This window comes from Phaenicophaeus curvirostris, chromosome 9 (assembly GCF_032191515.1).
Source record: "Phaenicophaeus curvirostris isolate KB17595 chromosome 9, BPBGC_Pcur_1.0, whole genome shotgun sequence".
NCBI lineage: Eukaryota > Metazoa > Chordata > Aves > Cuculiformes > Cuculidae > Phaenicophaeus > Phaenicophaeus curvirostris.
This window is the reverse complement of record NC_091400.1, coordinates 15,645,460-15,666,278: the sequence shown is the minus strand read 5'-3', so window position 1 is coordinate 15,666,278 and position 20,819 is coordinate 15,645,460. Positions and strand designations below refer to the sequence as shown.

The following is a 20,819-nucleotide window of genomic DNA, read 5'->3' as shown; positions in this document are numbered from 1 at the left end:
GCACATCATCCAAATTACTACCATTACCAAAACACCATCAGTCATTGCCAGACCCTGCGTGCCAGGTGCTAGAATCACTCAAAATAAGACGACTGTGTCTGTCCCACTCCACCCTACCTAATTCTGCCTTCCTGGCACTGGGACTGCTAAGTGTAGGTGGTGCATCGTAGCCAAGAGAGATTATGTCTTACTCACTCTCATCAGATACAAGCTCCACCAATGCTGCAATTTCCTTTTTTTTCCTTTGAAAGGCCTATTGCAGAAATTATATGCAATATGTCCCTTTTGTGATCTGTGACCACCTGGGAAAAGCTTCTCAGGAATAAAGCACCATGGAAAAGCATTTAGGTTTCCATAGTAACTGCATTTACCTATTTACCCTGTCTCCAAAATTGTACAGTATGTCTGCACCTCCTTATCAGCTCCACTTGAGGAAGCAGAGTACAACTAGGGTCAGGGCTTCAGCTATCGGTGCACCAGCAGCTTAATCTAACAGTTGTAGGGCTCCAATTCATCAACATTGCACCTCTGACCATGCTGACAGTGCAGGGGAAGTCCGTCTGGGACAGATGTCCAATTTGGATTTTAATCACATCGGGAAGTCTTTCTTGCCAGATTTTTGAGACAAATCTGGGTGTGTGTCAGGCTGGCAGCACATCCACTATAAACAGTTCAGGTTACACCCCCTCTACCTCCGTATAGCTCGCAATTATATAATCGCATGCCCACATTTCTAGGAAAACCTGTGAGCCTGTAAAATTCCTATACAGAAATTGATCTAATATTTAAACATCCCAAAACATTCTCTTTCTGCATTTACCTCATTGCAGTATTTGAATGTAAAAAAACTGATTGATTTTTTTTTTTAAATTGTAGGCAAATCTTCATTACTTTTTTTGGTTTGGTTTGGTTTTTTTTCAAAGAACATGAAATAACAAATAGGGTCAAATACAAGGGCTGTGAAGGCAAAACTCCCACTGAAGTGACAAAACTTCCATTGAAGTCAATGTCAATTTTATATCAAAAGGGACTTCAGGTCCTGTCCCACTGCAATGAAGTGCTGGATCTGAGAGGTTCTGAGGACTGTGAGTCCATGGGAGTTGCAAATGGGCAGCTTTACGTTGGCATCAGGCCCCAGGACTGCAGAAAAGAAACTAGAATAGTTGTTGCAATGCTCAAATCTCTACTGTCATGTTACTTAAAGTATAATAAAGATAACATACGTTCTGTCAACAAAAGCTTCAGCATGAAATCATTCAAAGTAGCACTGACGACAGCCTTGCAAATACTAACTAGATACACTTTGAAAAAAATTAAACATGCACTATCTTTCCAATTGCTAAAAACTCTTGTCTTTTGTCATCTAATGAATCTTCCCTTGCTGTTTCTTATAAAATAAATACTGAAACCCTTGCTATAATATTTACAGATACATATACATATCATAACAAAAATTGTATCATATAAATATTTCTCACAGAAGCTGCAGAGATGGTGTGAGCAAAAAACTCCCTTCTGGGATTTTAGTAAAAGCAGATCTCACAAAGGATCTGGAAAGAAGAAAAAAACAACCTTATATTAATGTAGTCTCATATATCCATGGTTATAATACTGATCTGGTTATCACAGAGAAATTTATTTAAAATAAGTAAAAAAACAGAAACAAAAAAATTAATGTTACAGGTTTCATGTAGTATAGAGGAAGGTATAAAATGGAATGTGTGCACATACACAGACAGACAGATGAAAGAGATGTAAAAATCAGGATTCAAGGATGCAGTACAATTTTAACACATTAGCTGATGATTCTGAATGCTGAAGGTACTCCCTGCAGCAAGCATCCTTCTGTATGCACTGAAAACACCACAGATTCTAGTTCATTTTAAATCATAAATTAAATAACCAAATGCTTACAGCCCTTACAGTGAGATAACATCAGGCGGAACGCTGCGAGGAATAGATCTGGCATTTTCACATAAAGCATTATCTTTGGTACAAGTACACCAGGCAGGACATTTTGGCTTCACTGGTTTCTTCCCTTCAGTCAGCAAAAGCACAGATAAAAGGCATAAGAAACAAGCAATTCTTCTAAAGGGTCTGCTGGCATTTCCCATTCTTTTGATCCGCTCTTGTTCCAGCCAGTTGAAAGAATATCCCAAAACATGAACTGGAGTTCTTTATTCAGCCATTGGATGTCTTTCAGTAAGTCCAGGTCAATATTTGTCTCTGCTTTCCCAACCCTTTTCTTTCTCTTTCACTCTGTTTTTGTAGACAGAAACCTGCAGCTGCTCTGTATGTTTCCACTCACTCAGGCAACGGTACTGCTCAGAGAAGAGACCTGCGAGGTGCTGTAAGATGGGGAAAATCCAACCGGCTGAGGGAGGGGAAAAAAAAAAAAAAGAAATAAAAAAGACTTGCATCACCACAAAAACACTGAGCACAACACAGCATTAGATTGCAAAGTGATGTAACTGCGAAATACGCTGCTTTCTGTTTTCACAGGGAGGCCCTTTCCCTGTTACCAAAAATAGTGCAGCATTATGTTTTGCTGGTGGGTGGGTGAGTGGGTGTGGGGTGGAGTGTATGCGTGTGGGGGAGAAATCAGTCATCTCTTACTGGATCCCTACAACCTCATGAACCTTAGAGAATTATGCTTCACATACTGCAAGCAGCAGAACTAACGATAGTATCCCCAGGAAAATTAAATCGAGTGAGACCATCAAAAGCATTGCTGCAAAAGCTGTTAGATTGATTTTTATCCTTAGCCCTTATTGCGCATATTTGCACCACTGAAAAACAAGCTGCCACACATGGAAAATATTACAATGTATGAGAGAACGTGTACAACTGTCATTCCTAAACAAAATATTTTCTTATGCAAAACAGACTCTAACTGCTTTTTTTTGTTTGCTTTAAGAAAAAAGAACCATTCTTATTTGTTACACGTTCCACGTTTTCTGAGCTAGTTAAACCAATGCACCATTCAAAAGGGACAACATTAATTAAAAGCTCAAATTAAAATATTTATTTGCTTGGAGACTGGTTTGATCCTTTTAGATGGAAAAAAAGATGTTATTTAAACACCAGCTATGTTAACACGTAGTTAAGAATGGACGTTCTTGAGATGTGACAGGTAGGGGCGGACCTTGATGGCAATAATGAATCTTTCCAATATCGCCTGGAGGCCGCAATTGAAATTAGTCCTAGGTGCAATACAAATATTCTGTAAGAAACAGTTCTTAGCCGGAGGACTTTACAGTAAACCGCATTAAATATTTTATGGGGAACTGAAGCAGCTAAGAGTTATTATATAAAGAATGTTAAGACAAAGCTAATGAATGCCAAATAGTTAGAAAGCCATATGGGATGATTTTTTTTTCAATATAGGATTGCTATTAGAAGAGTTTTTCAAACTGTAATAGGTCTTGACACTTCCCCATCAGACTGGCAGCCTTGTTTGCATTACACAGATCACAAAGTCTACTAGTGTTGACACAGTGGTACAGGAGTTTAACACAGTCATGCTCACTATTGGCTCCTTCATGCAAGTGCTGTCGCCTCACCGGGAGACGTCTGTAAGCCGGGAGGTCTCTCCTCACTGCTGGTTACTCCTCCTTTGATTCCATTTGGCCACTTGGCTGCAGCCCATTCCTCCTGCTCTACAGGCCATGAAATATCAAGACCAACTCCCTCAGGAAAGACACCAGCAAGGCCAAGCGCACACCCAGATACAGGTGCCGAGTGGGAATTTTAGATGCTACGTGTGGAAGACAGCAAAGTGGAACAACAGCCTGCAAAATGGCAAGAAACTCAAGTGTACAGAAACCAAGCAGGACCCCAGCATTGCTGAGTCATTGACTGGGCAGTGGCTGAGGTCTTGCCACCTGGGGCTGACAGAAGACCCAGGGAGCTTGCCTCAGTGGTAGGGCTGCATCATGTGAGGGACTGGGGACAGCCAGAAACGCCCAGAAAGCTTTCAGAAGCAGAGGGCTGCCACTGGAGGCCCTGCTGGGAGAAGAGTCTGGTGCCTGCCCATCACCACACTCCCCACCTGGCACCCGTGCCTGCAGAAAAGGGCAGCTCACGCTTTCTCAGCTTCCTTGCTCCCAGCAATGCATTTTTTTAAAAAGCTCTTTATTAATTTAGGTGTGGGACCATGTTTTTACTCATAAGGAAATTTTCCCTGTCAGCAGTCTCTCCTGAAGCAGGATTGACTTCATGTAGGAGTGACACAGAGCTGTGTTACTTCTGAGCCCTTCTGCCTTCTGTAAGAAAATGGTGCATACTTAAAGTTACCAAAGCACTGAAATCATTATAGAGCAAAAGCCGATACCTTTCCCTGGGTATCAAGGTTACTTCTTGCTCTCAAAATGATTTAATCGTATGACTTGAGAAGGGAGCTGGAATTGCGAGACTTGCATAAGTAGGGTACACTATCTTCTCTCCTCCAAGATGTCCAAAAGCACAGTGAGATGGGAACAGAAAATTCTCTTATTTTTTTTGCTAAAAGAGGCCTGTTGTTGTTTGTTTGTTTATTCCTGGCAAAGCTACCCATTGCCATGGCAATATTTTGCCATTGATGGTGTAACCCCATGTTTCATTTCCTTCGGCTCATTCACTGAAACCCACCATCAATTACTTAGGCATTTCTTTTTAGTTAATACTCCAGCCACATTGTGAATCCCCTGAAAACTTTGCAGTGTGGTGGTTTTTCAGTAACAAAAGCACATTCTGCAGCAGGGCAGTAACCTGGCTTCAGTTTTGTCTGCGCAGAGAACTGCCTGGAACTTAGTTTTCTATTCCAAACTGCATGCCAAAACAATGGGGTTTTTTCTAAAATTGCAAACATTATGAATATTTATAACAGTTCTGTCAAAAGAGAGGCATAAATCACATTTTCCGGGGTCCTTTTGTGCCAAGCTCAGTATCATGTTCCTTGCTGTGTGGTTTAAAAACAAATTGGTTTGTGGATTTTCAGTGGCATAGCTGCTCCCCAGCTTGGTTCACCCTCTCCCTGTGCCGTCCCTGTTTGTTTCCCAGCTGACAGAGGGGCGATTGCCCTCTCCCTGTGCCTTCCCTGTCTGTTCCCTAGTTAACAGAGTGGGTGATTGACTGCTGTGCCCACACCTGAGTGTCTGCCTCTGCATCCTTGATACCTTGTTTTCACAGGTGTTCCAGGTACCAATCAGGCACAACGTGATCCAGCATTCATTTATTTTTCTTTTGGCCAGGTTGCAGCTGGAGGGATGTGGGAGCCGCTTCCCATCACTTGACCACGCTCTGGCTGCGGATCCTCACCTTGTGGTGCCAGTGGACATCTTCCAGCGTGGGCAGGGAGGAGCCGCACCTCCACTGGGTGCTTGGTTTTGGTACCCACACCCAACAGGGACCTGAGAGGGACCAGTTGGGGTTGCAGCTGTGGGGGACCTAGCTCCCTGCACCCCCGCCCGTCCAACACCTGCTGGTCCCTGAGTGTTTCCCACATGTACACTCTATGTGGCAAGGATCAAATAGCCTATTTCTTCCAATGCATCCACGTTGTTCAGTAGCAAAAATAATCAACCGCCTAATAACAAGCGTGGTGTGGGTAGACGATGGTCAAAAATAAAGACACGTGTGCTTGTTGCCATCGGAGATACCCACCACCAGCATTGCTCAGGTCCTTTGGTCAGGCTTAGCACAACTCCTGTGCCGTGCTTTCTAATGCAAACATATGCATTTATTAATATGTACTAAAAATACATTTTTAGCAAGTATTCTTGAATATCTGGTTACAATGTGAATACTTCTATGAGTAAACCTGTTTGCTAAAAGATCTGAGGAAAGCAAACAAAAAATTATTTAAAAAAAAAATTAATAATTATTTTTAGGAATTAACTCTGCTCCGATGATTATATTTGCATATTTGCATTAGCCCAATATGTTTTCATTATCAACATATGACAAACTTTTAATAAGCTTCCCATGACTTCATGCTACCTACATTTTCCTTTGAAGATCCACGTACTGTCACCTATTGCATCCTGATTTTAGAAAATTATGTTGCCTTTTCTATGCTCAGGATGAGCTGCCTGCACACACGTGGCCTAATCTAAAATGGTGAGGGTGACACTCGAGTGAACTTTACTGCAGTTGGTGTAAAACCCATAATATTTCACCACGTATGTATGCAATGGTACAAACACCCCAATATTCATGAGTCTCCTAAAAACCAAAACATGCTATGTTACCACTGTGCTTGGAGCAGAAGGATTTTGAGATCAAAGACTCCTACAAATGTCTCATGAGTCTGAATTTTGCTCTCCCAGTGCCACGCTTTTAACATATTCTGCAGCAAATGGCAAATTTAAAGCAGCTGAGACCAAGGCTGTGCTTTCAACAAACAAAACTAAGTCTTGTGAATTCTAAACAGTTCTGAAAAGACTATGCTTCCTGGTGGATCTGGCACCAAGAGCCATTGCCAGCAAGAGGCCTTCTGCAGGTTAGGCATAATAAAACTTGAGATGCCTTTCCAAAAGCTCACAGCACAGACTAGCTTGGGAACGATCACAGGGCTGCCCAGAACTTCTTATTCGCAAAGTCCTTCTGACTTTGCCCTGTCCTGTCTATACAGGTCCATATTACGGATATCCTTCTTTATTACACCACAAGAGTTTTAATTAAAGTGTACCAACCAGGCCAGTCCCTGTGTCCAAAAGCTGAGGAAATGGCTACTTAATTGCTGCCATTGTTGCCAACTTCAGAGGAAAGAAAAACTTGGAGGGTGGCCTCCTTTCCCTTGCATAAAGTAGCCAGTTCACAGTCCACTGTGGAGTTAGAAGGGATCACCTCGGAAGAGAGTCAGGTCTTAGCTCTGATGGCCAAAACTGCATGGTGATGCAGAACACTTGCTCCACTGAGCACATCCTGGTGAGTGGGCAGGTGGCTCTAAGGCTGCTCGCTGGCTAAGGTACACCAGAATTTGACCAATGACAAAATGAGTATCAGGAGAGATGTGCTGTATCCTGAACTGTCATTCTGTAAGGAAAACACCCAAAGAGAAGCTAGACAAGATTCATCCATGTCTAGGTTTTATTTTGTTACAATCAAGGACTTCCAACATCTTTGTGATCCTTGATGCATTATTTCAATTGCAGGTTTTAAATAGCAGAAAATATTAAAAATTACCTCAGAAGACACTTTAAAGCTATAGGATTGAGATTTTTTTAAAGGCTCTCTCAGGCTAGGAGGGACCTAAGAAGGCCACGTCATCCAACCTCCTGGATAACCAAGAGAGATAAAAGCTCAGAAATAAGATATGAAGTATCAAAAATGTACTATGTTTTCATATCACATGACTTTTAAAACAGTATCACAAAATTTTAAAGGCCTAATCCATCATCTTTGAACAGTCGATACTGGCAATACTGCTAATGTTGTGTGTCCTATTGGATGCCCATTCATGCTGGTCTGACTCTCTTTCAAGGCAGGCAGGTAAGTGCCACAGCTTGGTAGCTCTACCTTATGTAAGTAAAGACAAAGAACGGAACACAGTATCAAACGGAAAAATCCATTAACTGTCCTTCAGTTCAGACATGGACATAACCTCAGCTACTGGATTGGCCCTTCAGTACAAGAAAGACCCCATGAATCCTACTGATCCTGTTATGAATTGATCCCCAGTTTCCTCTGGGCTTGTCTATTCCTGCTTCTCTGAATGGGATTGAACGCCTGTAGAAATCCCACAGCTGGGACTCTTCAGCTCTTCCCTTCTACCTCCTGCCTTCTGTTTTCCAGCAGAGTGGGACCAGTTGCTTTATCAGGTTTTTAGAAGGCTCACAAGCTCCCTGAGAAAGCAGTATGCTTTGCAGAACACAATCCAATAGCATGAAGTTAACTGCTCTTCTGAATACTAGATGGGTGAAGCTGTGCTACTTCATGGTTCATAGCGGGACCTGAGACCACACCTAATCCAAAGGCAGGCATTAGGAGAGGAAACAATGAGCAAGAACACCAGGTTTGCTTTCTCAGTCTTTCAAGAAACCTTTCAAGAAAAATTGCCAGTAGTTAATTTAGACTCTGGGAGGTTTAGCACCTCATCTGTGCAAGGTTGGAAATGGGGACACTTTTCAGCCAGACAAACATGCCTGTCCACTTCAGTGGAACAGAATCAGACTCATCATCCAAAGAAGACCCTAAACAAGCCCAAATTCATCCAAAACAAAACAAGAACTGATAGACCCAGAACAAGCAGCTGAGGACACAAGCAAGCAGGGAGCATTTGTTTTGCTATTAGAGAAAACATATAGCAAGCCACACATTTGAGGGGCAGTTTCATATTACAAATACTCAAAAACATTTAAATGAGCCATAGGATAGAACTGGTGACAAACTACCTCAGTCTGGACCAAAGAGGACAAAATATGAATCTCATAAAATGCCCTAGTATTTAGCTAGCATTGTTTAAAATTTACCATCTAACTGGAGGGCAGACCTTCTAGAGGTGTAGACAAACTGGCACTTCAGAATTATGGTCTCTTCTCTGCCAGCCCCTTGCACTATTAATTTAGCAGGTGTTCATAGGAGGTATCCTTCATGCCTACAGTAAAAAATACAGACGGATAGAAAATACAGCCCAGTAAGAATCCTGTATCTGAAACAAAATGTCCCAGCTATTCTAGCATGAGCAAGTGCTTTCTACAGACCCAAAACAACACACCACTCTCACTGTAGCTAAATGCCATTTAATTGGCAGCTAGAATAGACTGTAATACATTTCTTCATGGAAAAATGTTTGAGCTCTTCCAGTTTGCCAAGATGCTAATTAAAAACAGACAGCATGTTGTAAAATCCTTTCCTTGACCTGTACTATCTTACATTGCCCTTCTGTACTTTTTTCATGGCATTGGCTCACTGCAGAATTATTCTAATCTTTATAAACTTGCATTTAATTTCCTTTGTCATTTTGCAGGCAAGAAGCAGCTTAATGTCATTTATTTAAATGTACATAGGAAATTTATTTATTACATGGCAGAGGTAACAGGCTTTTGAGGAGAGAATCTTTACTCATTAAAAACAGAAGGTTTCTACATCCTGGATAATTGACAGCGAAAGAAATCTTAGCACCACAGAAGTCACTGAAATAGTTCCAGTAAAAGCCTCGCTGGAGTGCCCCTGACATAATGAATTGCACAGTGAGACAGATGTGCCTCATCAAACCCATATTACTGTTCCATCATAGCTAATCAGAATGCTTTACAAAGCTGGGATTTGGATCAGCGCGGAAAAATTTTTAGGGGTCGTTGGTGATAGCTCCACAAGTGTATTTTACTGATGTTTTTATTGTTCTTAACAACCCAAGAAATTTGGAAAAACGCCTTATTTCAGTTGAGAGTTAATCTCTTTTACCTCAAGCAAATACTAGATCTGTCTGACATCCCAGCCCACTTTATGGTTGACACACTGCCACTGCACAAGCCCAGCACTGATTCTCCATCTAATAGGAAAGTGCACCAAGCTGAATTCCCCAGTCTTTTTTCCTTATGAACCACATCTCCCTGCACAGGAGACTTCGGAGGGCTGAAGAAGTCCACTGCATTTGCTCATATGCCAACATGCTGTTTTACTCAGTACAGCTTTAAGAAAGGATTTGCTCTTTTGGCTGCTGGCTCTCTCCCTCTGCAGTGGGAGAGCAAAATGAACACATCATCTAAGAACTGGCTGTAGTTTCAAATGTAATTTTTGTGGCAACAGAGAGACCCATGCTTTAGTTATGACTGTTCAGAAGCTAAAGGATTTTCCCTACCTTGAGCAAACTAACATTCACATTTTGAGCTTACGATGCTTCCTATATACCACTTTACTAAGACAACAATCCAAATTCCACGCAGCTGACTTTTTTCTAGACGCCAATCACTTGTCTGATCTGCAAGTTTCCACTTTTGCTGCCCTTGTGATTTAGGCAGAGTCATTAAAACTGGAAAGCTTAATTCCCAGCCTCAATATAATACATCAGTAAGAAGTAATAAGCTCCTTCATAAAGCAATATAGCTCCCCAGCTAAACAAATGGCACACACTACTGATTAAACAAAGGCACACGTGGCTTTCTTTCCTAAGCATTTTTTTGAAGCAAAAGGATGAATATATAAGAGAAAAAGAGAAAGACAAGAAACCAGGAGTGGGAACTCAGGAAGTGGTACAGACATCACAAAACCCAAGGTGTTAGACCCCAGGCACTGGAAAGGGGGACCTGAGAAACGTCTCAAAACAACTTCTTGGAGGAAATATTGGCTGAAAAGAATTTGGAGCTGCCAATAGTTTCCTGCTGTTCCATTTGCTCTTCATTCAGGGAACACTATACTTTGCAAATAAAGACTGAATCAAAGATACCCAATTTCATTAACAATTTATTTTCCTAAACAGAACATCTGAAAAAAAAAACTTTTTAGGTAAGTGCTCAGGTCAGAAGTAGTAGTAATGCTCTACTCTATGTTTCTGACACCTCTGCCTCCCCTCAGGGAGAAGGCCAATCTCCCTTCATACACACATTATACATATACAAAGATCTCTTTCTTTCAAGAATTATATATAGCTCCTATTCACAGGCAAGCACCACAACCACTTATTCATTCCTTTCATGCTTTACCTGCTGTTTTCAAGGCTGCCCTGATGCTAAAAATAGCTTCACATATTACAGGAGGGTTGCTATAGGTTCAGAATGGGTGATGTTCGGAAGACAGCTAAATCCCTTTTGCTGAGGACATGGAGGATCCGTGTGGATGTGGCTGGCAGGCAGCTGTACTATTATCTGTGACCTGGCTGTGCTGCCCTTTTATAAAGACTCTCAGGTTCCAAGGTCAAGGTATTCGTATTTTTCTAAGACTGCACTGAATTGCTAATCAACAGAAATCATGGATGTCACCATAAGTTTAAGGCTTTGCTTTTCATACTGTAATGTTAGTTGACAGTACAACAGTACCTTCATACATTAATAGCATATTAGCTTCTTTTTAACTGAGAAAACAATTTAATATCCCCTTGTACTGGCATATTTTTCTGCAGGCACTGATGTCTCCAAGTAACACGGTATCAAAATGCTTCCCTAGTTGTTCTTACTATAGAGTTGAAAGGATGACAATTCATCATCTATGTGATTACTTTCAAGACAGCAATGAAGCTACATTAAAAAAAATTGTACTATATAGTGTGGTTTTGAATTTCTGGCAGTGTGTCTTCCAACAATGCTGACAAAACTAATGTGAATTTTGGAAGTTACCTCCCTGTTTACAATTTGATGGATAGCGCAAGTGAAAAACTGCTTATACATGGCTTTCCAACTCTCATACTCCATAAAACAGTGAAGTGTACTATAGGTAAGTGTCATTTGATTGTTAAGGTTATGAAACCTATATTTTCAAAATCTGTCTGACAAAAACTTTGGTATGATAGGAAAGATTTTATTCTGTCAGGTTTGAACATGTGGAAGTTTTGGGGGCTGTCTCTAGAACATAGTCATCTCTACAGTTTGCAATTAGAAGCATCTTAAAATATTTTCCAGCTTTAGGAAATCACTTTTCTACGTTAGGAGAATATCAGTGGTTGGATCCTTTCAGGATGAAAGATCAGATTAATGGAGATAAGCAAGTGTTTGAATAAGACTTACTTTTCCTTCTTAATCTAGTAAAAGCCTTCCAAGTGGTAACAATCTGATCTTGAATTTGAAGGCAAAATACATGAGTTTATCGGCCAGTTGCAAGAAAGAAAGGATAACGAAATACTGGTCATTAAAGTAACTCCTACCTAGAAACACAGGAGTTTTATTCCACAGTATACATTAACTCCAAGACACATCATAGAATGAGTTAATTTCTGTATACAGAAAACCTTAAACTTACCTTCTAAAAAATTAGGTGATTATAGAAAATTACAAGTAAAAGTTAAGCTCAACAGAAAAATTATATGAGAAAGATTATGCTTCAGGAGTCCTATAGTAGGAACTGAATTTAATGTTTCATCTCTAAATACCAGTTTTCCTATTCTTAAAATCTGTGGATGGATTATGAACATATCTGAGATAAATGAGGTTGTCAGAATATTTTCCTTTTGTTAACAGACTCAGATTATAGAAACCTGACAAATACTGACTCTGTTAAGGCTGAGGTTCAAATAAAAGTCAGTTGTACAGGGAAAGATGATTGACTAAAACAGGATTATTAAAATATATATAAAACCAGATCATAATATAACTTTAAATAATATAATCCGTCTTTTAAGAACTGTATATATGAGGACATCATAATGCAAACATGAGAGAAAATTCTGTGATATGCTAAAGGAAATGTTTTTCCGCTCAAATCTCACTTCACGTCCTGACCCTTATCTTTTATGTGGTTATGTTTTATTTCCATTTGAGAAAGACAGTCATCTAGATACATTAACTGTTAACATTTTAATGCATCACTTGCAAATTGAATGTGGTTTCAGCAAGTAGCAGGATCTCCTCCAGTGTACAAGCTGGAATATTTATTTTTATTTGCTGTAGATATTTTTCTCTGCAGTTTTTTGAGTCTGCTGTTTTTACTTCTAGAGTTGTGAATATTGCATGGCTCAGTGTTGCTGCCTATAAGTGATATAACTTGATGTCTGAAACTAAGTTAGAATAATTGTTCCTATTTAGGATAGTTATCCTTCCCATTCCACTTAGATGTCACTGAATGTATAGTATATCCTGGCAATACTTTCAATAGAAAGGTAGACAATGTTTCAGTAATTTATGTCTGAATGATTTTGGTGATTAAATAACACAAAATTGTATTTAATTTGAAACATAACTCCTATTATTCCCCAAATTTTGCAATCTGTTGTAGTCTTTTACTAATGGAAGGTCAGTTCTAGCAGAATGGGTAATGGCATAATTAATTAAAAGAGGTCTTACAGTAGGACTCTATAAACATGTTCATTAAAAAAAAGTGAAATAGGATTTTTTACTGATTCATCCTACTTCACTGTCCAGAGCAGTCTCTTTATATCCCTATACCCCTCAGTTCCCAGTGAATGATCAGCTACTGATCCTCTCAACTCCTGTCAGTCTCTACACGTAGTTACTGTACTACAGAAGCAATCCCACTGAAATCATAAGGTAGAATGAGGGCTGATTCTGTCATCATTATGCCCTACTGTGACCTTATACATTGTTTTTTAAAATCTATCTGTGAGATTCCAAACACTTGACTATACCACTGTGTATTACAAAGAACTCCTGCTATGAAATATTTTCTTAGCCTTAGGACAACCAGTGGAAAACGCTGTGATGAACACACCTGCCCAGCTGTATAGTATGGTTTGCAGGACTGACTTTCCTGATTCCTTTTTGTTAAGCAATGCATCTCTAAAACTGCAAGTGTTTCCTGGAATGTGCATGGAATAAGACCTTATTTTTCAATTGCATTATGTCTTAGACTCTGAGGCACCTTTTTTTTCCAGGTTTTCTATGCCAGGTATGACAGCAGTGCTTAACTGCTTCTATGAATCAAGATAGAGACCTGTCACTCACCTTTTTATAGAGAAGACTTTAGATTACATACATTAAACTGTCAATTTTTTGTGCCTTGCCTCGATTCTCATCACAAGTGAATTATTAAGAATATATATAGATGGCAAATGCCCACGAGGAAACAAGGAAATGCATACCTTTTTTACTATGATTTGAAAGTGCAATGGACTGCAATTTTGCTTGATATTCCTTTTATTTTCACAAAACAAATCCAGCATGGCACAACGATGGGGGATGACAAGATTGAGAGCTGCCCTGCAGAGAAGGGCTTGGGGGTGTTGGTCGATGAGAAGCTCGACATGAGCCGGATACGTGCACTCGCAACCCAGAAGGCCAACCATATCCTGGGCTGCATCCAAAGAAGCATGGCCAGCAGATCATGGGAGGTGATTCTGCCCCTCTATTTCTCTCTTGTGAGACCTCATCTGGATTATTGTGTCTGGTTCTGGAATCCTCAACATAAAAAGGATACAGATGGGGCCTTGGGCAGCCTGAGCTAGTGGAATGTCCCTGCCCATGCCAGGGGGTTGGAACTAGATGATCTTTAATGTCCCTTCCAACCCAAACTATTCTATGATTCTATTAATATAATTTAAAGAAGACAAGTACATTGCTTGTTTGCTGGTTGGTTGTTTATTTCCACTTTACTATATTTACCTTGTCTCTTGCTTATAATTTTCTTTCCTTTTTCCCTCATATAACTACACTCATAACAAACTGGAAAAAAATAGATTTCTGTTTCTTTGGAATTTATGTACTTGCATGCCATCAGTTACTTTCCACCATAACAGATCCAGAAATAAAAGTAGGATTATGCATTCTTTGCTGTCTTAGGAAAATGTTCATACTTGAGGGAATTTAAGAATAAAGCACTTCTAAAATCTCCTCAAATGAAAACTGGAACACACTGGAGGAGTTAGTTCCTGTATTCCATTTATTTCAAGGCAGGCTGATAAAACTGAGAAGTACTACTTTGCGTATACTGATAATTACTTTTTAATTAAATTCTTGGTGGGCTGAAGTCATTCCAATTGTTTATGCATGCTTACATGCATGTGTAATCTTTTAGTGAGCTTTGTTTTCAGCAGAGCTGCCAGACTATAAGCTCTGGAGACCAAAATTACCTGCCACACAACTGTGGCAGTAGTAGTGACAATTAAAGGACAATAGACAAGAGACTACATAATATATCTCTAGGGGATTTATTAAGTAAAATTCTTTAGGTTTTCTCACACACACACCCCAAGCTCAACTGTAGAGATATTATGGGAGGTTGCTCCCATGAATTATTTTTGGATGCCAGTCTGCTTTATTTCCATCACTGAGTCAATTAGTCTTTATAAGGTCATACTGACTTTATTTACAATACATATTTTAATGGGCCTAGTTTATTTTAATGCTATTTTTTGGAGTTTGCAGAAATTTTAGGACTTAGGTTGTTGCTATGAGTGCAACAGAATGAATGAATGAAAAAATCTGGTTTTCAAGGTATTATGATAAGATTCTTACATAACTGTACTTGTAGTCAAAAAAACTAAAATAGATGTTAGAAATTGAAACAGTTATAACTCTTCATTTATCTGTGATTCATTAGCATGTTAAGAGTGTAAGTGATGTTACCATCAAATAAAGTGTTGAGTGTGACTCAACTCAAATAGCTCAGTTCATGACAATTAAGCAATTTTGTCATATTTTTTTTCATGGAGATTTTGACATCAATGGAAATCCATTTTTAATAAAAACCTTTGATTATTTTTTTCTCCTACCAGCAGACAGGAAAACAAGCTTAACCAGGAATTTGAGATGTCTTCTTCTTGAGCTTTCAATCAGTGTTTATAAAACTAACTCCCAAAATTTGGTCTCAAAGTGCTCTGTAGACTGTCAACAGAACCACTGCCTTCAGATAAAAGTCTGATGCTGCATTAGGCAGTAGCTGTGGAGGTTTGGAATGATGTGCTCACCCTAGAAGTACAGGGGTCTGGAATAAGTAAGGTCCATGGGTCAAATACTATTTCATGCAGGCTTCTAAAATTCCATCATCTGTCAGCTCTGCCTCACCTCAGGGTGAGGTTTTCATAAGAACAAAGTTTTCCAAATTGTTTATCATGCAGAAAGCCTCACTGTTCTAGAAAATCTGCCTCTACGTGGTATCTTTGACATTTATCTCCAATGGTGTAAAACAGGAATAATTAAAAGGAAGATTTCCATTGATAATTGGAATATAGGAAATTCTATACTCTTGTAACAGGATTAGATATCATATTATTATCTCTATGTTATCATATTAACAAACACAATGCAATACAATGATTGCAGTTACTCAGACAAAGATCTGGGATTTTGGAACAAGGGAGGAAACGGATGAACAATCAGATGCTATTTTTTCAATGGCACTTTTGTGACAATGATTACACACTGAAATGGTAATTGCAACTCCAAAATAAAACAGCTGCTCTTGAAATAATGGACACAGCACAGGCTTGTCTATGATATTTTTTGTAACTGACCCTACACAGGGAAAAAAATAAAATCCAGAAGTGCTTTTATTTAATTTTATCAGCCAAATAAATTAAATTGCATTTGCCTTTTAACACAACAACATTGACATCTAGTGGCTAGTTAAACTCTACATCTGATATCCTTTGTATGGCAAATAAACATGGAGCACCTACTGAATTTGACAAAATAGATACGCATTTCAATAGCCTGCTCTCTTTATGTAACCTCTAGATGATTACAGAATGTTGGTAGACTTCAATGACTAGTCTGGAGTGACCCATCCCAGTAATGGGAACTGGTGAGCATGAGCCATTGCCCCCCAGCACAATCCCACTGGTTTTCCCTGACTGTCACGAAGTCTTAGGCTTGGAAGTCAGCTGCCTGACTGAAGTACATACCTTGCTTGGGGCTTGTTGGGAGACACAGTGCATCCCTAATGTTGTACACAGGTATGTTTAAAAGAAGAAATACACTTACTGAATGTAATGTTATATTACAATATATGTGTAATATATTACAATATGTGAATATTGTGAATATGTGAATACCCATTTTTAGTTCTACTTGCTTTTCTACAAATTACTAGGGGACTTCAGATAGAGGGAGATAAAAATCAGGAACATGACAGATGCCATAAGACTCTTCGTACTATGAAGACACAAAAATAAATGATTTGGCAACTTATTTCATAGACAAGTACAAGAAGCTGCCAATATCAAATAAAGTCTAGTTTCTGCATTTTTCAACAAAATAACTAACTTAATGGAGAACAAGGAAAGATTAAACATGATAAACCTCAATTTTAATAGCATTCTTCATGTTTCCATATTACTTTCTCATATGCAAACTCAAAGGCAGTGATACATGTCCTCTGCAAACAGCTTTTATAATGAATATGCTTGTCAGTGACCACCTTGCCCTTGCTCTCCATACCAGTGGTAGCTGCCTCTTCTGGCCTGCTGGCAAAGCTGCCTGACTTGCTTCATTAAAAATAGGGCCGATTTTTTAATCAACTAACCAAACTAATTTTGACCAAGCAAACCAGAGGCTGTTGAGTTTAAACAGCCTTACTAGATGTTAGTAGGCCTTGATCGCCTCCAGGAAGGTCCAGGTATTTCTTCCTAGCTAAATACTTACAAGGACTAAATGGCCGCTCTTAGTATTTCTGAAAAAAACACAGAAAGAAATCGATGACTGAAGAACAGGGATCTTCTCTGAATATTCTCTGCATAACAGCTCTCAAAAATGTAACTTATATGGAAAGGATTAAGTATTTTTATGTAATTACCTTCAAAAAGGGAAGAGTATGGACATGTGTCTTCCAGTATTTAAAGATTTGCTATTAAATAATGATCAATTCTTGTCTTCTGTATCAACTATCTCAAGTAGCAGCAAAGGAGATTTATCTTGGGTGTTAGGACACACTCCCCCTCCTTATATATCTAAGAGGTTAACAGATTAGGCTATTTATTCTGTGAAATGTCTTATACTGTAAGCTTTTAGGAACATCCTCATTCCTGGAGTTACTCAAGGTCAGGCTGGCTGGGGCTGCGAGCAACCTGATCTAGTGGAACAAGTCCCCGCTTATTGCAGCGGGGTTGGACTAGCTAACCTTTAAAGGACCCTTCTAACCCAAACTATTCTATGATTCTAAGCGTACTGAGTATGTTCCTTTGAATTCTGCATCTTCAGGATTTAATACCTTCTTTTGTTACTTACACATTGATAGAAGTATCTGAAGGTGGCATACAAGAAAGCTGGGGAGGGACTTTCTACAAAGACATGTAGTGATAGGACTAAGGGGAATGGCTATAAATCAGAGAGGGAAGGTTTAGACTAGACATAAGGAGGAATTTCTTCACAATGAGGGTGGTGAGGTACTGGAACAGGTTGCCCAGGGAAGTTGTGGATGCCCCATCCGTGGAGGTGTGCAAGGGCCTTGAGCAGCCTGATCTAGTAAGAGGTAGGTTGGAATTAGATTATCTTTAAGGTTCCTTCCAACCTAAGCCATTCTATGATTCTGTGAAAATTATGGGGGAATTAAATAACAAGTTATTTAAGTAAATACTACCCCCAAATCATACGAAAGGTCAGAGGTCTGTCCTGAACACACATCCCAGATGTTAAAATGCACATTTCCCTCTTCAGTACAAACTCCATGAGTCAATATGCATTCATAACAACATCAGCAAGTGTTACCACCCATTTAATGAATATGAATAGCTGAGAAGTACCAAATTCAACAGAAGTACCCTTTTTTGACTAGTTTTTTTTGTATACTGAGACTATCTTGGGGATCTACATAATATGATCTGTGATTACATAATGTAAGAAGATAGTATGAATGTATAAACAGAGAAGCTGATAAACTCTTGGGAGTATGTAAGAATCATGGACTTCATCAAGAAGATGCCTGGAAAGAATTTTGGGTGAAAGAAATTTTCATTTCTTCTCAAAACTTTCTATGGAAATGTTACACTGAATCATGAGAAAAACTGAGTGATTAAAGTTGAGTAAAGAGTATGTCAACAATTTGAAAACCTGAGAGAGAAAACATTTACTCTTCTTGAAGGCTAAAATGATCTAATAAGAGAGCTGCTGCTGAAAATGCCATCCTTATTTCTCACCTCCCTCTTCCTTTCTGTCCCATCCCTCCATCCTTAACCTTTTTTCACACCAGCACTGTTACTCATCAGACACCACAGCAAGGTAGTCAGAGGAGCTAGACTAGCAGAAAATTAAATACTGCAGTTCAGCAGAAGTGGTCAGACTAGTAGTGCTAGTTCAAGAAGAATGCTCACTTTAGCAGCAGCCACCCCATGGACCAATTTACCTCTAATGGAATACTGTGCTCCTAAGGTTTGATTACACAACCACTGAAATCTGACATAAACTGCAGCACCTCCTGCCCTGCAAAGAGTTACGCCCACCTCTTTTTTCCTTATCTTACAGTCTCGTGAGTTTCAGATGAGAGAAGTGTCCTTTCTGGTGTCAAAGCAGATTTAAATGACAGAGATACTCCCATAGGATCAAGTTATAATCCATATACCAGGGGCTAAGGACAGGTGCAGTTTCAACTTCCAATTTATTTGGGAGGCCATTTCTGATCCACTTCCCCAGCTGGAGCTTACAGTTGCTCATATATAAGAAACAGTCAGGTGATGTTTGAGAGCAATACAGTCAGACATCAGAAAAGTATAACATAGTAAAATGAAATTAACTAGCTGCTGAAAAGCTGTTTATAAAATAACTTCAGCATCTACAACAGTTGCTGTAGTTGGACTCACTGCCAAATTTTCCTCTGTCCCAGAAACTTTAATTTTTCTATACGCAGGATTTTGCAGCCACAGCACAGTGCCAAGACATTCGAGAACTGCAAATCTTCCCTTTACCTTTCCCACTCTTCTTCAAAGTGCATAATCAATGATACGTTGGCCCAGTTTCCAGAATCATGTCAGGATTCATTCACACTAAAGCAGTCTGCCATTTCCGAAAGAGAGGAACAACAAAAAGATGCCTGCTATTACAGCTTCATGGGTATACATTATTCATTTTGAGATGTTTAAATTATTAATTTGGATCGTTCCATTTTTGCAGCAGAGCCTCTGCCCTTTAGAGGAAATGGGCTGCATTCAGTAGGACTTCAGCAGAATACTGTGTATACTCATATACGCATAATGCCACTGAGTTCCTTTCCACAGGACATTTTAGCAACACCTTCACATCCCTTCAGAGTGACAGTAAAATAACGAGTGGCGCAAACGAGCCAGGAGAAAAAATACTTTCGCTTTTAGAACTGAGATTCGGTGGCCAAAGTAAGGAGGTTCACTGTCACCCGCAGCGTGCGACTGCTTCACTGCACAACAGCGACCAGCTACAAATTGTATTTTAAAACTTACATATTACAGCGACATCAGCAGTGTTTCAGTTTTGAAAATTTCCCCTGTATTAAGTGTATTTGCAGTTTAAAACTCCAGAAATCTGGCTGAGGGAACTGGGGTTGTTTAGCCTGGGGGAGAGGAGGCTGAGGGGAAACCTCGCTCTCTACAACTACCTCAAAGGAGGTTGCAGAGAGGAGGGAGCTGGGCTTTTCTCCCAAGTGACAGGACAAGGGGGGATGGCGTCAAGCTGCGCCACGAGAGGATCAGATTGGATATCAGGATAAAATTATTCACAGAAGGGGTCATCGGGGACTGGCAGAGGCTGCCCAGGGAGGTGTTTAAAAGACAGGTGGATGAGGTGCTCAAGGACATGGTTTAGTGGCAGGTGGGGATGGTCGGACTCGATGATCCCAGAGGTCTTTTCCAACCTAGTGATTCTATGAATCGATAACATGGCTGGAAACTGATACAGTCCAGAAGAAAATCCCTGTGACGGATTAAAGCGTTTCGGCAGCCGAAGCGCTGGGCGAGGCGCTGCGCGCCCTAACGCTCGCTGGAGAACACGCCCGGCTCCTTGACAGCTGCTCGCCGGTGACTGAGCGCCGCAGACCGGCATTTCCCAGCCGGCTTACGAGACGGAGCGTTCGCAGAGCTCCTCTCCCGGCTGCGGCTCAGCCCGCCTCGTTCTCTCGTCCAGCCGCGACCGGGAAGAGCCGAACCCGCTCGGACACGTGCGGGCGGGGGGTTCCGCGTTCCCTCGACCCCTCCTGCCAGCCCCGCTCCCCGCGGCCGGCCGAGGCCTCTCCGGGAGCCGCCGCGGCCGAGTCCTACCTTCCCGGCGCTCCCGGACAGGAAAGCTCCCCTCGCCCCTCACCATGCTGAGCGCTCTGCCCTCCCCTCCCTCCCC

General features: G+C 40.3%; 1 protein-coding gene across 3 annotated transcripts in view; it reads right to left on the bottom strand.

Moving 5' to 3' along the window:
• LGI1 (leucine rich glioma inactivated 1) overlaps nucleotides 1-20,812 on the bottom strand; it is a 30,613-nt gene extending 9,801 nt beyond the window's left edge. Inside the window, exons 1-3 of one of the 3 annotated variants that reach the window (XM_069864043.1) lie at nucleotides 20,744-20,812; nucleotides 1,924-2,374; nucleotides 1,479-1,550 (exon numbers count right to left, since the gene is read on the bottom strand). In XM_069864043.1, the coding sequence (XP_069720144.1) occupies nucleotides 1,479-1,550; nucleotides 1,924-2,114 (263 nt within the window). In that variant the 5' untranslated portion in view covers nucleotides 2,115-2,374; nucleotides 20,744-20,812. Of the gene's footprint in view, nucleotides 1-1,478; nucleotides 1,551-1,914; nucleotides 2,554-20,743 lie in introns of those variants that run through there. The other 2 variants (XM_069864042.1, XM_069864044.1) reach the window with 2 other exon arrangements.
• Between the last annotated feature and the right edge of the window lie 7 nt (nucleotides 20,813-20,819).